Genomic DNA, 17,102 nt, shown 5'->3' on the forward strand with positions numbered 1-17,102 from the left:
GGAATGCCAGGTTTCAGCTTGGCAGTTCTCACTCTATTGAGAAAAACAGCAATTTAACAGAGAGATACTTTGTTCCTCTGGCTGGGATTCTCCATTTTTCTCACTGTCCTGGTTCGAGAGCACCCCAGAAAACTTTTATCCTGGTGCTCTCAAACCAGGACACTCACTTTGTACTATAAACCCTTACCTTACTGTAGATCTTTTAAAGTTGGCTCATCAGCAGTAGCTTAAGCCAACTGAGTTTGGGCTAAGTCCTGCCTTCTTCCAGGGCTCAGTCATGGAGACCCACAGCCCTAAGCACCAATCTTGGTGCTCATACAGCTAGGCTACAAGTCAGTTCAGAGACCCAAGTTAACTAAAAATTCATTACTCTGCAGAAGAAGTCAGTTTTGGGCAGGCTCAGCTCCCTAAATTGTCTTCCAGCCTAGCAGCCTAACTGCCAGCACAAGGGAAGGGCTCACAGTCAGTCCAATGACATTGACCTGCCAAGGAACTTGACACCAACGGTGTCCCTGCACTGTTCAGCGTCGCTACAGTCAGAACAGTCATGTCGCTGGAGGGATGCTAGACAGCATAGGATAACCCTCCACTAGATAAGATAGAAGATAATTGGAGAGGTAAAGATTCCACATATAACAAATATCTTCAGTAATTACAGAATTAACATAGAACATAAACAGTATCAGTTACCAGATCAGTCTATCACCGAGTACACACACTACAGCCACCCTTCCTTTTAATTCACTCCTCTTTTTAACTATTTCATGTCCTTTCAAGCAAAGCTGTAAACAAAGAGAGATTGTGAATATATCGCCCTTGTAAAGTTTTTTCCCCACGTATTTATTTCTGTTGTGAGTTGCCAAGATGAAAAGAATAACATAACCATGTATTATGGTAATAGATGTCAATGCCACCGCTTGCCTTGGTCTCCTCTCAGTAACTGCCCCTAGGACCAGGTGGACACTTCCACTTGCTGTTACCTCTTTCAGCTCTGTATCGCCCTCTGCTTGAACTGTGTAAGGCAGCTTCTTCCCAGGGCTAAGAAAACAAATGCTTCACAGATCTGTTGAAGCCTCTCTGGTTGACTGATGTACATGCAGGGAGAATATCCAGGCAAAACACACTATCGTGCTCATATGATGACTCCTGGGCCCCAGTACTTAAGGAGGCCTCAGTCTTGACTATGGCATGGCTGGATAAAACCACACACCATGTGAACTCAAGAGGCAAACTGGCAGAGCCAGGAAATTTTTCATGCTCTTCTTTTCTACTTGATACTAAATCAGTGTGATTTCTATCACCAAATATTCCAGGTGTGTCCAAGAGGGTCTGTTCCAAGTGTCTGTAATTAGATTAACACTTACTGGTTACCGGCGTTGCATTGTTCGGTGTGTCAGCTCGTAAGTACTGTGTCGTCTGTGTGGAAGGCTGGGATAAACCTTGTGAGCTACTGCTGTCACTAATGCTGTTTTAAAACAAAACCAGACATGAACATGATTGTTTGCCACTGTAATAAATTCAAAATTAACTTATCAAAGTTTAAACCAGTAGATTCTCAAGGCGAGACTTCAAAAGAATGGTATCTTTAGTCTTTCACACATTAAAACCTATTATTTCAGGTGACTCAAAAACCTTAGCATTTCTTTCCTTTGAAAGTGAATCACTTCCTCCTATTTGTTTTGTGAAATTTGCTCTACTCTCCAGTACTTTTTTTCCCTGCTTTTGAAAAATGAAGGTGACAAAACATTTATTGCAAGAATTACCCTCTCATACCGGAAGCAGCAAAACTATTCCAGAGAAGACTTGCGTGTGTTTGCTTCACAGTACCAACATCCCAGTGAGAATCAACAACGACTACGACAGGTTGAAAGCAGCAGTCTGAGCCAAACCGAGAGGAACTTGGAACATCCTGCAAAGCTTAATTAACTAGCTTTTTCAGACAGAGTGATCTCCTCTTGCCTGCTCTAGGCAGAAGAGCAACTAGCTCTATCTGCTGCCCCTTAGTGCTGGAGCAAATTTCAAAAAGATATTCCTTAGTTCACCAGTACAAGCAGCTGTTTGCCCTGTACCACAGTACCTGTCTCAGCTCTCTTTTACAGACCACACCGTCCTAGCCTGCTCTTCCACTCCTCTCTCAGGATGCTTGCTGCCCCTTCCAGGGCCACCTACAATGCATTTTTAAGATACTTTCTTTGGATAGAAGGACCGTAGCTGTACGTAATATTCAAGAGACAAGCAAACCACAGGTAAAAACCATTGCAGGATGTGCTTTCTGTCTTAACCACACAGGCAAAATTCTACAAAAAGTCATCACTGTAATGGCCAAAGAACAGGTGAAGAGGTTTGCAGGCAAAGGCACTATCTGTTACTAGCTCAGACAGCAGGACCTGAAGCAGCTTTTTTGATCTCTGTCCCAAACATACATAAACATCCCCTCTTTTATCTGAATCTTAAAGCTTCTCCACTTCTGCTGACTTTATCAGAACAAACAAAAGACTGGATTTGGGTATAACCCTCTGCTGGGGCAGTGCTACCCAACTTGTAGGACTTTCAGATCACTGTTGGTTCTGAAGCAAGACTTCCTTTAAGAAAAAAAAGAAGTCAAGTCAACTCTTCCTCATTATATCCTAATCACAGATGCACCTGCTGACTTTTCTCTTTAGAACAGAACCTACTAATTTCACAACACAAACATCAGGCTCACTGATTTATAGCCGGCCTCAATCTCCCTCTCTCTGGAATATTCGCTGTCTTCCAGGTGTAGGGTTCCAGCACAGTTTTCAGCATGAGGTTAAAAGCCACAGTTGATGGTCTAGCTGCTCCACTTTAACTGCCTTTAAAGTTTTTGAAAGACTATTTTCTGGTGCTGACAACTTATTACTGCTTCTTTTAACTGTTCACACTATTGTGTCTACAAGCTGCTTCAATATGATCCACTCTCCAGCAAGTGTCCTGGCACGGTCGCTGCATTAAACACTGATGCAGAATTTGCATTTTGTTTTCCTGCTATGTCTGGAAACTCCTTTTGAAACTTGATCACCTCCTAGCCCTAGAGATTTCTTTGGCTGTCTTCCTGCTGCAGGAAAGTTTGAAAAATAAATTATACTTTTTATGCCTGCTGCAAGTTTGAAAAACTACCTTTCTGGCTGGCTTCATTCTGGTTTTTAGATTTAAGTTGCTCATGTTTATGATCCTTCTTAGTTTTCTCACTTGCATACTACATCAGCTTTTTGAACAATGCTTTCTTGCTTTTAATAACCTCCATTATGCTGCTGTTAAGCCATGCTAACCTTCTCTGGCACTTTTTCAAGTGCCTTTGATAGAAGGTATGCAAGCATTTGCTCTGAACCTTCAATACAATGTTCTCAAATAGCCCATGTGTAGCCTGTAAACTCAGCTGCCTGGCCTTGGCTTCCATTTAACAACCTTCTTCACTTTTATTTAGTTTGGGGTTTTGACATTAAGAGCAACAGCAGTGGCTTTTTCAGCTTCTGTTGCTCCTGGGGGGCATTAACCCTAATGATATTATCATCTTCAATTCAGAACTCCTTTACAGCAACATTTTGAGCTTGTTATTCAAAACTAAATCAGAATTTGGTTCTTCTCTCACAAGCTCCTTGACAAGTTGCTCCTTGATCAAGCAGTCACTGAACATATGCTAGTGCATAACATGAGGCTAAACTACAACACTGAACCAGTTTCTTATTCAAGCGCTGAAACATCACCAACAGTCTCTTTTGGTGGCTCCTCTGCATGCTGCCCATTCTGAAAATAAAACCAGAGATCCTGATTTTTAGGCACATTGTGCCTCTGCTACACCTTTGCTGTGACGCTAGTTGACAACAGCTCTTAGCCGGGAGCCCATTGAAGGTCTGGCCAAGTCAGGCACCTTTGGGCTCAAAAACCAAGTCATCACATGGCTGTCTGAAGAACTAAACCCCACCACCTGCACAAACATCACAGAAATTATCAAAACGTACATGATAATTTAGAGCAAACTCTTTAATACCTGCAAACCACAGCATATTCACATTAGATGAATTTTAGCTTGTAACTCCACAGAAATCAAGCAGAATGGAGTGGATGAAAGGACATTTGATCACACTGCTAGGCTGAGAGTCTCAAAAATCCACAGATGATACTCTTCACACACTCTATAAATGCAATGTTTTTGCTTTCTGAATTAAAACAAGCTGCACATCCTTTCACACTTTCTACTGATTAAAATCCCTTGACAGGCACAAATGAATTGAAGAAAGCTGACAAGCTATTTGCTCAGATAATCAGGCCTAGAGAAACCATTACTACTTGCTATTTGTAATAGTAATTTTGGGGGGTGTATTACTAACATCCAAAAACAATGTGGTCTGGGGGCGCCTCCAGAGTAAATGGCAGAAAGAAAACCAGAAAGAAATAGATACCTAAATAGAATGGGTAGAGAGGAAGACGAAAAGATAGCGCTGCTTTGAGAGGCTGCAGACAGGAACAGAAACAGTTCAAGATATCCTTTCAACAGCAGTGACCACCCACGGGCTCCACTGTTTTCCAAACTATTCAGTTTCAAAGCTGCCTGCCCCTGAACACTTGCATCTGATGCGGCTTGTTCACACTGCCTCAGTCCACCTGCTTTTTCAGCCTCCCTTCCGCCTCGGTGTTTAATCACCACTCAGCTGACCATATCGCCCTTAGGTTCACATTACCAGTCCTTTTCGCATGCACATGCCAATCTTTTTTCTGGATTGAAAATACAGTTGGGAGATAGACACATTTTCAGCTTTATAACCAACCAGCTCTAATCCCCAGACTTTACCCTAAGGCCAAAGTGAGCAATGGTAAATCAATCAAAACAGAGAAATCTGAAATTCAATCTCCTGCAGAAGTCAGTAAATCCAAGTATTTTCAGTGCACTCAGGTACCTCTCAGATTTTTCTTCGATCCTGACATTTTCTGTTCAAATTGCAACACTGTTGCAATTTGTTGGGGTTGGTCTATTTGCAATTTGTTGGGGTTGGTCCATTCTCCCTAGTGGAGAGTGATAGGACGAGGGGAAATGGACTTAAATTGCATCAGAGGAGGTTCAGGTTAGATATTAGGAAGAATTTCTTTACTGAAAGGGTTGTCAGACATTGGAACAGGCTGCCCAGGGAGGTGGTTGAGTCACTGTCCCTGGAGGTGTTTAAGAGACGGGTGGATGTTGCATTGGGGGGAATCGTTTAGTAGGTTGATAGGGCTGGGACAAAGGCTGGACTTGATAATCTTCTAGGTCTCTTCCAGCTGACATGACTCTATGAGTCTATGACTGTGTCCTCCACACAACTATTCTGACAAAAATTCAACAACCACAACCCTCTCACCCCAGGAATAACAGAGCACCTGCAACTGCTACCTTTCTGCAGTACAGCACTTACCACAGCTTTACACAGGTAATAATTGCCACAGTTTGACATTAAGAGCAGAAATCACAAGGTACTAGGAGTGCTCATTTTGAGATGAGAACTCGCACAAATCCAAGTAAACGTGACCCAAAAATGCACTTGAAAAGCTTGAACACATACCTGTCATCCAACTCTATCCTTTTCATGCTGTGGAGATGTAAAACAGCTAATATTATTGCCACCAGGAATATAACAGCACAGCACACGCCCACACTGATATAAAACACACGGGTAGAAGTAGTGGGAGCTGCGTTGACAGGATCAACTGAAACAGAAAGGTGAAAAGTAACTGAACCTCTCAAAAAAACCCCAAACAAACAAAAAAACCCCCACCACCCACAAACCAAGCTCACACACAGCAGGCTGACATGTCAGGAAGGCAGTGCTGCTGGCACCCAGGTCCAGCAGGAGCCAGTCAGCTGAGGCAGACTATGGTAACCCCCAGAGGAGTGGGCACCACAGCTAAGCAAGGCAGGGCCCAGCAAGCCACACCATGCCTCCACTTATTTATTGGGACAAACAAAGGGTTCCTACTGAAGGATAAAAGCTAGCAGGAACCTCCTAAAATAGTCTGTTGGTCCTGGTGGTTCTACCTCACCCTCCTCCATGGCTCCCATGCTGCAAATGCAGTAGGAGAATGGACAAACTCAGCACAGCCCATGGCACAGACCGGCTAGCTGAGGCTGGAAGAGCAGGAGCCACCTGTACACCAGGACATGCACCAATACAGTAAACAAAGCCAGACTAATACATAAGGGCAGTGGTGCTTACTCACTGACCAAATGCACCACAGCAACCACCTTCAGCTTCTTCTCCTGATTTTAGGGCATGATGCGTGGATTACAGCCCCCACCCCAAATCCTAATGCAGAAGTGTTAACACGGCAGTTGATGCTCTTCTGAGAGAGAATCTCAGCTGCAGCAAGTTTTACAGCAAAACTGCTGAGTTGCACTTTGGCAACACAGTGCTCTCTGCTGCGCTGGCCTCCACCTGGTGCTAAGCAGCCACGTGGGCAGAGGGACTGCAGGCAGGAGGAGGCAGATGTGCAGCCATCGTCAATTTTAAATCACATATTGTGGAGAACAATTGCCCTGGAAGAAACAGCAGGTGGTAAAGAGAAAACAGAGCAATGCACTCCACTGCCTTCCAAAAGCATTTTGTTTATATCTTGGGTACTACGGAGACTGAGCACAGTTGGTCAATGGTATTTTCAGGTAGAAGAGGAGTGAGTAGAAGAAACTACCTCATTCTATTCATCCAATTTTGACAAGTTAAAACAGCAAACTAGACAAGTCCTGGGTCAAGAAAATAGATCAGTCGTGAATAGAAACAAGAGCTCATAAGACATGAGGAAAAAGACTTGTTAGGAGACTTGGAACAGTTTGGAGTTTTTTCCCTCCTCACTAGTATATATTCCTAGTTAAAATAATAATTACAAATACTGGGCATAGTACAGACTGCCTGAGGAGTGTTTTCATACAGAAAGCTGTGGAAACAAAACAAGTTTTTCATTTCTTTTGCACTCCAAGTAAATTGTACACTCATAATTACTTACAGATAGCCTTGCTGCTGTTTTTATCAGATGTTGGAGATTTTACTTCTGGTTCAAGCTCTAAATAGATGAGAGAAAACCATTAAGTGTGGTATACATTTTATTAGTGTAGCTCTTCACAGGAAGTCACTTGCCTCAGTTATGGAAAAACAAATCTGCTTCTCCAAATAGGTGAGCTGATTTAGGGTCTACAGTTACCCGTAGATTTCCGTTTTAAATACCTACTCACTGTATAATCAGAAAATCACTCTTCCCTAAGACACACGGGTCAGATATATCACACCACTGACAGGCATGAACCCACTACCTACCTCAGAAAACCCTCAGGCTTGTCCACAGTCCAAAGCAGCAGACAGTAGAAAGAGGAGGTGCAGACTACGTGAGTGTATGCCCAGACACTGAACAACAAAGACCTCACAGAATCAGTTACTGCAGGACAGAAAATGGTTTCTTGAATGTTCCGTTAATATTACCCTGACCTTTGGGAAGAAATTCTGGCTCCAGTCTAACGTTACTCATCCTAGGAAGAAGTTAAGAGACACAGCCGTGGGTTCTGTGCCTTTTCAGCAGATGCTACGGTCCCAAGTGTTTTAAAACTGACTGATCTGCGTTAAGCTTATGATGAGCCTGGTCACTAGGAGCAGCAGTGCAAACCAAGGGAATGCAGGCTGTGAAGATGACTTCAGATGAACCTCACTGAGGATTCACTCACAGTTGAGGCAACATAAAGGATTTCTGTGGCTGCAAAGGCGCAGTCCCACTTGCACATCTCCTTTCCTGCTCCCAGCTGTGAAGAGCTGCTCACCCCCCAGCACAGCTCCTTATGACTCTTTGAGAAGCCAGTTTAGCCTGATGAACTTGTGAAAAAGCAATCCAGGGGAAGAAAAAAATCTGAGAGAGGGGTTTTGTTTGGTTTTTTTTTCCTTTTTTTAAACTTTAGGAGGAACTATTATGAATGCCCTTAGCAAAACCACTAGCAAGTTCATGCATATTTTTAACTTATGCACTAAATTAAAACAGAAATCCCCAGATCTCTATACCAAACAATGCACATTAAAAAAAGTAACTGACATTTTTATAAATCCACAGAAACATGATCTTTGAAAGAATGACTTCTGCATAATACAGTTAGTGGCTTTCTCTCTCACACACACCCAGATAACTGTGCGGTGCCTAAGGAAATGCATAAGCAGTGCTGACTTCTCCCACTAGAACATTTGAAAAAATACCTAGGAAAACATGAAATTAAAATACCAACATTATCAGCCAGATCTCCATTTTCACTAGAAAAAGACACACTTTGAATTATCTTCCCATAACACCAATGCGAGGAACATGAGTATAACAACACGATGTGCTAAAAAGCCATGATACCTCTTTCACACACACTTGCCAGAAGTTCATCTTTAGACGTTAATAGCCAAGAGAAGTGACAAACTCCCCCCTGAAAAGCCAAGTACTGTCCCCAAAGGCTCCAGGTAACCTGAACAGAGCCAGGAAGAGCACATAAAGAGAGAAGTGGCCATCCTCAAATGCTGCCTGTGAATACAATACCACAGCCATTTTTAAGGAGGGTACAGCTTTGGGGATTCTCCAAAATATTTTGATACCCAAGAAAATAATTCTAGGAAGCAGCAACAGGAGACAGTAACAATCCAAGAATAAACGGTGCTTGCAGATTTCCAACTTAGAACACAGAAGAGCTGACCTGGGATTTCTGAGGTCTGCATTACCTACCGAGATCATTTTGTAGTCAACACATGCTTACATTCGCTAAATAGTCAATTTTAAGTTAATCACAATTTATAAATAAGTAAATTTTGTTTTACCTACCAAGATCATTTTGTAGTCCAAGTCTGAAAGACTAACACATGCTTACATTCGCTAAATAGTCAATTTTAAGTTAATCACAATTTATAAATAAGTAAATTTTGTTGGTAATTCTTAGAGCAACTGGAATATCCAGAGTGGTGTTTTGAGGAAACTAGTTTCTTCCTTCCAAGCACAACAGAGAAAATTTTTTTTGATATATACGTAAAAAGGTCAGTCAATGCAGCAGAACACTTGGGGAACTTGTTCATCCATCAGCTTCTGCTTTGACCCTGTTCGTCTCTGAACAGAAAAATTTTACCTGGTTTCTTCCTATCCACTCCAACATGCACTCTTGGGAACTGTTAATCTTGTCCTGGATGTAACTTTCTGCTCCTTTTTCCTACTGTACTTTAACACTACAAGCTTTTTTAGTATTTGAAACTTCATGTCTTACTTTTGTAGCACATTTTCCTTCGTTTGAAATTTAAAACTGTGATGTTTTTTGATGAATTTATTGTCAAGTTGAGCTGCATTAGTATTGTGACCTCGGAGTCGAGTCTGCCAGTGCAGAAGAGTTCAACACGAAACACTGCAAAGAGACAACAAAGAGGCATTATAATTAAGTTCGAGTAATTTTCAGGCATTGTTGTGAATGAATATTTAAAAGATAAGCGTCTTGTAAAATTATGTTTATAATGCCAATTTTTTAAGAACTAGCTATTAAGAAACACTATTTTAGTCTTCATGCATGGCAATTTCAGACAAGACTAAAGCAGTAAAGGGCACACATTTTAAATTCATTTGAATCATATTAAAAGTTCACAGATTACCACAATCGTGTTTGTGGATAAATGACCATTAGCCAGCCATTACCTTTGGAGTTCAAGTGCTGTCACAACAGAAACCTCTGTTATCACAGAAAAACAGAGAAGAAATTTTTTCCCATCACTTTTTCAAAAGCTGTGACAGTTAGCTTTTTTTTCACAGCCATTAAGTTCATATATTTTGGTCTCTGCAAATCTGACTGGAACGAAAGCTTAAGCTAATACAACATTATTTACTTACTAGCTTGTATACCAGTGCAGAGACAACAAGCCTAACTACCCAGTGTCTGCTTTCACAAAAAAAAGTCGTTAACAATCAAAGCATCAATATATATTCTATTGCCCCTTGAGTGTCTAACAGAACACAAGACAGAGAGGAATCATACTTGAACGAGCATGAATGACGAACATTTGCACACTTCCTGAAACAAATGCAATTGTTTCTAACATAAATTCTATGGAGGAGCTAGTATACATTCAGAATAGTTCTCTCAGTTTTAAACTTATCATAAACACTTTAATGTATTAACAACACCCACATATCTTAAAATGTCATCTCTGTAGGTTAGGGGAATTCAAAGGTATGCATTTTAAACCCCATGCAATTGTTAATTATTGTTTTTGAAAGAGAACATGAACCTTGTGAGTGTACATATACACAAAAAAACGTCATGTTCCCTTTCGAGGAAAATCTGTATCCTTCACTAAAGGGGGAAAAATATTACTCTCAGACTAACAGTCTCAATCTGTATCAGCCTTTTAGCAATGTCGTAACTGTTGCAGAAAGCCTGTAAGCATATCAATAGAGAAAAACTATGTTCTTAGGCAACAATACACACATCTGGGGAAAAAACAAAGTACCACCAGAAAGCATTATTAGTATCAGCACTGGCTGTGCGCTGTGGGAAGTTTACCTGAAAGTGTGCGAGGAACTTCTCCTTGTAGAGAAATGTTGGTCTGGGGCATAGCCATAGCCATGGGATTATCGACCTGAAATCCCAATTTATAGTCAACCTGTAACAAGAGTTGAGAGACAGAAAACATGTAAGATGTCTCTACACCAGTAAAAAGAAATGCTACATATTTTTTCATAATTATTCTTGAAATCAAAAACTGTATCTTATTTTCAAAGAATGATGGTGATTTTAGGTGAATAAATTGAAGTTTTATACGAAATCTAAATAGCAGACTTTTGTTACAGTTCAAATTTAACTAAAAAAGAAACCACTCTTGAAATCATTCTTGAAAATTTGGGGCAGAATTTAAAGTGCTGTATAAAAAAAAAATACCAACACCAACAACAGGGGAAAAAACAAACTACAATAAAAAAACACCAAAAACCTCAGTTGCTGATACTTTTAACTTTTTGTGTTCAAAAGCCAGTTTGTTAAAACCATAGGAATTTAAAAAATGCCCCCTCCCCAATTTTATGAACTACACAGTCAAAATTCCTTAAAAACAGTTTATTCAACTATAGTAAAGATTTTGTTTCCACTTAAGAAGCTGATTCTGCAAATATCCGTTAAAAAAAAAGTACAGGACTATAACTCTGTCATAAGCTCCTGTTGGAAATTCATTCTATCCTTCCACACTCATTAATCTGATTTGACTTTGCCCCCTTAGTTTCCTTTTTTCCCCCCTTTCTAAAACATAATAGGATGCATTTATGTTGTGAATTTAATTTTTAGTCAAAATGCCAAGGATAGAAACAACACAGTTTTGGAGCTCCTATAAACTGCATTGCACCAATTCTACAAAGTCAGCACAGAAGATGCCGAGTGGTGTCATCATTGTCACGGAGGTAGGGCTACACAAGCTCAAAAAAATCTTCTTCAAAATTCATGGACAGGCCTAAGGAAACTCAGGGCAGAGACAGTGATGCAGGTAACTCATGGATGAATTTGTAACAAGGAAATTCCTTAAAAGGTCCTACTGAAACGGCAAGTGACTGAGCTGCCTGTGAGGGTGGAATGTCGTATCAAGTAGAAGGGCTGGCCTGCTGTCATGGGTTTGAGTCTGGTGGGGTCTTTTTTGTAAAAAACAGGGGTAGACTCAAGCAAAACTTTGAGAGCCTCTCCCACTTCCAGGTAGGAGTGGGACCTGCCTCTGGCCAGGGCCAGGCCAATCAGCACCTCTGCCATCAAGGTATTTCAGAGGCGACCCCAGGGTTGTTTCTCTCTCTTTTGGCTTCTCTTGTTTTGAGCTGTCCTGTCTTTAATGTGAGGGAGTGTTTCTTCTGTTGGAGGAGGGGGAGGTTAGAACAGTTGCCCTGAGAAGAAAGGGGAAGAAGAGTCCCAGAGAAGGAGAGGGAGAAGGGTTCCAGAGCAGGACCTTTCCCTGAAGCCCGTGGTGGCTGAGATGGCAGGAAGGTGGCTGCCTGCCACTTGAGGGAATCGACAGCAGTGGCGGCGTCCAGGATACGTCGGTACATGTAGAGCCCCATCCCAGAGCGGAGAGAGACCGAGCAATCTGTGATCTGTGGCCCCGGCAGGCTGCCAAGGAGGAAGAGAATTGCCTCCTGTGAGATGGACACTACGTGGCAGGAAGGAGAGACTGCGAGGAGCCCTTGAGCTGCCATGGACAATGAGTAATGGCCAGATGAACGAAACTTCCCCCCACTGCCCCCCTTGCACTGATGCGGGGGAGGAGGTACCTGGGTAGATGGAGGGGAGGGCAAAGTCTATTTAAGATCAGGACATATTTATTGATGTATTCCTCTGACTATCCTACTTCGTAAATAGTGGTGGTGAGTTAAATCTATGTTTTTCTCCCCACGTTGCTCTGGTTCTTCACGTGTCATCTTAAATGGTAGATTATTACCTTCCCCCTATCCTTAATCTCAAACTCTTTATCTTTTTTTTGTCTCCCTCCACATCACTGTTGAAATAGGGGGGGATGGGGGGAGGAGTGAGCTGGAGACTGCATAGTTCTTCGTCCCAGTCAGCTTGAACCTCAACACCTGCACTCTAACCAATACCATTGCAGGTCAAAATTCATGTGTCAAAAGAAGTTCCACCTCAAAGGGAAGAACAATGGCAGAAGGAATCTTCAGGAATTGCACTTGGTGCAGCTGTTAGATACTGCTGTTCCTACTGCTCTCTCTCCTACTTAGGGACAGAAAAACTGAAGTTTTGTTGGTTTGGGGTGGTTTTTGTTGGTTTTTTTTGAAAAGAAAAAACATCTGGCAGAGACTAAACAGATCACTTCATTCAAAAATAAATTGTTAAGTGACTGGAAACCCTTCAAAATGTAAGGGCACACGCAATCCTCATGACAGCTGTTGCTGCATGCTCCAGCCACGGTATTAAGTGAAACAAAATTCCCTTTCCATTTAATCAGAGCTTGGTTTTAACTTACTAGATGTTACTTTTATAGGTTCTTCTCATCTCTGATGCCATGAAAAGGCTGAAATCAGAACTTAATAGCCTTGATGTCTATTAAGCAGGTATTCTTTATTGCAGGACTGGGCATACTAGGGATAGCTCCATCTAATGTGTGCCCTGTGAAGGGCTAAATGTACAGCTTACATAGGGTTTAGATATATATGTATCTCCATGTAATTTCCAATAACTCATTAACATATGCTGCTGCCCACTCCTGCATGCGCAATACAGTCTTTCGGTGGTCATCGGGGGTCTCTGGTTGTTGTTTTACTTCATCGGGGTGTCCTTCTGATGGGCTCCATTCAATTAACTCCTTATCTTTCTTAAGAGACCCCAAGGCTGGCCTAGGCTGGTTCTGCATATCTTACTGGCCCTTGGGAGTCCTGGGGCATTCTGTCTTTGAAGATAAGAGCATCCTGCCCTTGGGGATAAGCTCCCCTTGTAGAACACCTGTGTCTCACACCTCCATTCTCCCACTGCTTCTGCTTGCTCAAACATATTAGGTCTCCTACATACCAGCTAAAACTACAGTTCTGGCTATAACTATGGCTCCAGCTAAAACCATGGCTTCATCTCGAAACACACGTTTCTAGAAATTTCTAAAACACAGTTGCTTTGCATGTGATTTGCAGAGGCTGCCTCTTCTGTGTTCAATGCACCACCAGAAGGGATTCCACAGTCAGTAGCTTGTATATACACATATAGCTTGCCAGAAACAAGAAGTATAAATGATTTCAAAGAAGTCCTTAGTCTTTCCAGAAGAAAAAAAAAAGGAACAGTTTGGACACATATCATACCTTTTTGCCTGCAGTCATAAATAATTCTTTCGCATCTAACATGATAATTTTTGCACAGGAAAAAAGCCAATAAACTAATAATAGTGGGTATTTACCAAGCAATACTGATCATGTTTCAAGTACTTGAACACAGAAGTTATGCCTGCTTACCTTGGATTTAGCATGCCAGCTGAAGTGAAGATTGTTGGTCTCGCTGGGTATTAAGAGATTGAAGGACAATGCGTAGTGATTAACCACATCATTCCTCACATACGACAACTCTGCATGAAGACCTGTATTGAGAAAGAAAAACACTAAAACCAGGAAGAATAGAACCAACAGTAACAGGCTGAAACAATCAACTCTCAGAACCACCACCTCCACATGCAGTGGAGGAATCTGCTTAAGCAAATTCTTCCTCAAGTCTTTAAATTCAATGGTAGGTTTGGAAATCAATGCTCATGAGTGTCAGCACTAACAAGAGTGCTTTAAATTCTTAAAAAGCAACAATTCTAGAGGCAAAAATTTGAATATAATGGAAGGAAACAGAACTTTTCATACAACCCTCCAAAAGTGTTATTACAGACTCTCCTGAATGTATCCTGTCTGCTTCTGGGAGACACAGATCCAGTTTTGCTCTTATTTACAACTGCATACACTCAAAACAAACCACTGGGATTATCGGTTTGTTAACTGCAGGTAATTCTTCCTGAAATAGTTCATTTTGTGACCCTGAGACATAAGCGCCATGAAATCAACTTCAAGTTAATTAGATCATGACACAAAGCATACAGTGGAGGGAGGAATGACATTTGTACACCAAATAACACTAATATTTTATGTCTATCATCTGCTTTTAAAACACACAGAGAATTGAGAGACCCAAAAAACTATTGATTACAGAGCACTAAGGTTCATTTTCTAATAATGCATACTCCAATATTAAAAACACTAAAGCTGCCAATTACCTCTTGTGGCCCTCATTCCAAGATCACCCTGAACACAAGGTGGGACCCTACGGCTTGCCCTGGGTGCCATTAACAAGCAGTGCTAAAATAAATTAATCCGCTTCCCTGCAACTGTAAAATCAATCCCAGCTCCTTACCCTCATGTAAAACCACACTGTATTTGTAATCAGTACCAATCTGTCTTGTCTCAGATACAATTTTTCCTCCATTGCTCCCAGTTAAATGCTATTCAGGCTCAGCAATATATTGACATGCTAAGAGAACACCTGGGCAAATCAGACACAGGTGCACACTCCAAGCACGAGAACTGAATTCAGTTAAAACATTCATCGTGCAACTGAGAACATAAATAATTGAGGCTTTTTTTATTATGGCTAGAAAGTCAAGAAAACTGGAAAGGCTGTGACTCCAAGATGACAGCATTTAAGGCATCCTGAAGTTATTTCAAGAATCTAGGGATTCATGAAAGGCTTTTCTTTTTTTAAAGACAAAAATAATAAAATCAAAGATAACTACTGAACTGTGTAGACAAGATGCATTTCAAGAAAGGGAGAATCGGCTTGAGAGAAATAATTCCTCCTATTTTGGGCAAAAACTGGGGACAGATCAGTGCAAATTATCACTTTATCACGTGTTCTTATTCCAGAACTTGATTTAATCCACCTTGTTTTCACAAAATACAGAAATGCAGCCAAGACACTCTGCTCTTGTTGCTGTTAACCACTTCTACTCCCCACTGGCTCATTAGTATCCTGAAACTTAATCAATAGCCAAGAGTATATAACCACAGATACCTGGGGGTGGCAACAGGGAGAACCCTACAGACTGGATTCATGAAAGGAATCAACAGAACAGAGGAATCCCAGGAGAAACGCTCTCAAACAACATCTTGAACACAAAAAGATACAGGTGATGCTTTAAGTCTTGGATGTAACCAGACTGAGATAGTATGTAAATTTAAAGCTTTCTTCTCTAATCTATCCATATTTCCACTCAATAATAAATGGAAAACGTAAAAGCAAAAAATACGGAGTAATGGGAAGAACATACACACCTTGAAATAAAACTCTGAAAACACATCAAAGAAATAGCAAACTTCCAAAACACCTAAACGTGAACATGTTTATACATGAAATCTACATCACATTTAGAGAACATGGAAGGAGTGTGAAGAGGAGCTCACAACTAGACACTTGCCATTAGAAGCTTTATGGACACAAACTTACTAAAGAAAGCAAACCTTGTAAGTACAAGTTATTAAAAAAATAAGACAAACAAATTAGCACCTGCAACTAACACTGGAGCAATGAAACTGCTTTTGGAATAAATACAACATTCTCTTGCTGACAAATGGTCACAGAAACAATCAGAGGTTCATAAAAACAGCATTTCAGAACTCATAACACCATGAGATTTTCAAGGTGACAATTCTTGATTTGAAACAAACTTTGTAGAGAAACTAGTCATAGAAATCAAATGGCTAGACAGCAGTAAAACTGCCTGTTCTAAAAACTGGCCTTTAAAAGAATAATGTCAAAGGTAATCTTAACTGAAGCTGTCAAGCATAACTATATTGATACACAATAATATCTAAAAATGTACAAAACCAAATCACCATACCTCGAATCTTTAAGCTTCAATAGTGGTACAACATTGAGTAATTTGATTATATAGATGACTAACATTTTAATGCCTGCACTGCCATAAAAAATTGCACTCTAACAGGCAATGCTAATTACATGAATTTCAACGGCATCACGTAAGAGCACCACGACAATCACCGTCAAGCTTTAATGCTTACAAAAATTACACTCCTAATTAAAAGACTGGCATACAAAAATAATTTAAGAGGCTTTGTGGTACAGCTCTTAACTCATAAAAAAGGCAGAGGATTGGCTGGCTTAGTATCCTGTTTCTGCCAGGGGACTTCAGAAAATGCCTAGGAAATATAAAATCAAAGTAAACATATAATGACACTTTATCAGCAGATCCTCTATTGTTCTAGTGTTTGTGGATCACAAACTTTCATAAAATAACTAAGAGGTTGGAAGGGACCTCGAGGATCATCTAGTTCCACCCTAATCTTCCAACAGCTTCACATCAGATTTTTTGCTGCTATGAATGTGGATAAATGCTTTCTCAAAACTTGGAAACTGATAGATACTTAGGAAGTTAAAACATTTCCTCTAGAGCACATCTTTTCAGTGAACTACAGATAAAATAAAATTTGCAGAGCTACGAGCCTGTGTCCACACCACACAAGCAAGCTCCCATCTTGCTACGTCCAGTCTGCCACAGTATAGTTTTGCCTCCAGACCATCACCTAACTTTTCATTCCCTTGCTGCCTTCCT

The 17,102-nt window shown here is 40.9% G+C and overlaps 1 protein-coding gene across 1 annotated transcript in view; it reads right to left on the bottom strand.

Moving 5' to 3' along the window:
• The window catches only part of LOC104277177 (tyrosine-protein kinase RYK-like), a gene marked incomplete at both ends in the record, with an annotated part of 18,912 nt that extends 4,837 nt beyond the window's left edge, over positions 1–14,075 (bottom strand). Inside the window, 6 exons of the mRNA XM_009873741.1 lie at positions 1,365–1,465; positions 5,556–5,700; positions 6,991–7,047; positions 9,254–9,388; positions 10,538–10,637; positions 13,954–14,075. Coding sequence (XP_009872043.1) covers positions 1,365–1,465; positions 5,556–5,700; positions 6,991–7,047; positions 9,254–9,388; positions 10,538–10,637; positions 13,954–14,075 — 660 coding nt within the window. The remainder of the gene's footprint in view (positions 1–1,364; positions 1,466–5,555; positions 5,701–6,990; positions 7,048–9,253; positions 9,389–10,537; positions 10,638–13,953) is intronic.
• Between the last annotated feature and the right edge of the window lie 3,027 nt (positions 14,076–17,102).

This window comes from Apaloderma vittatum, unplaced genomic scaffold (assembly GCF_000703405.1).
Source record: "Apaloderma vittatum isolate BGI_N311 unplaced genomic scaffold, ASM70340v1 scaffold3757, whole genome shotgun sequence".
NCBI lineage: Eukaryota > Metazoa > Chordata > Aves > Trogoniformes > Trogonidae > Apaloderma > Apaloderma vittatum.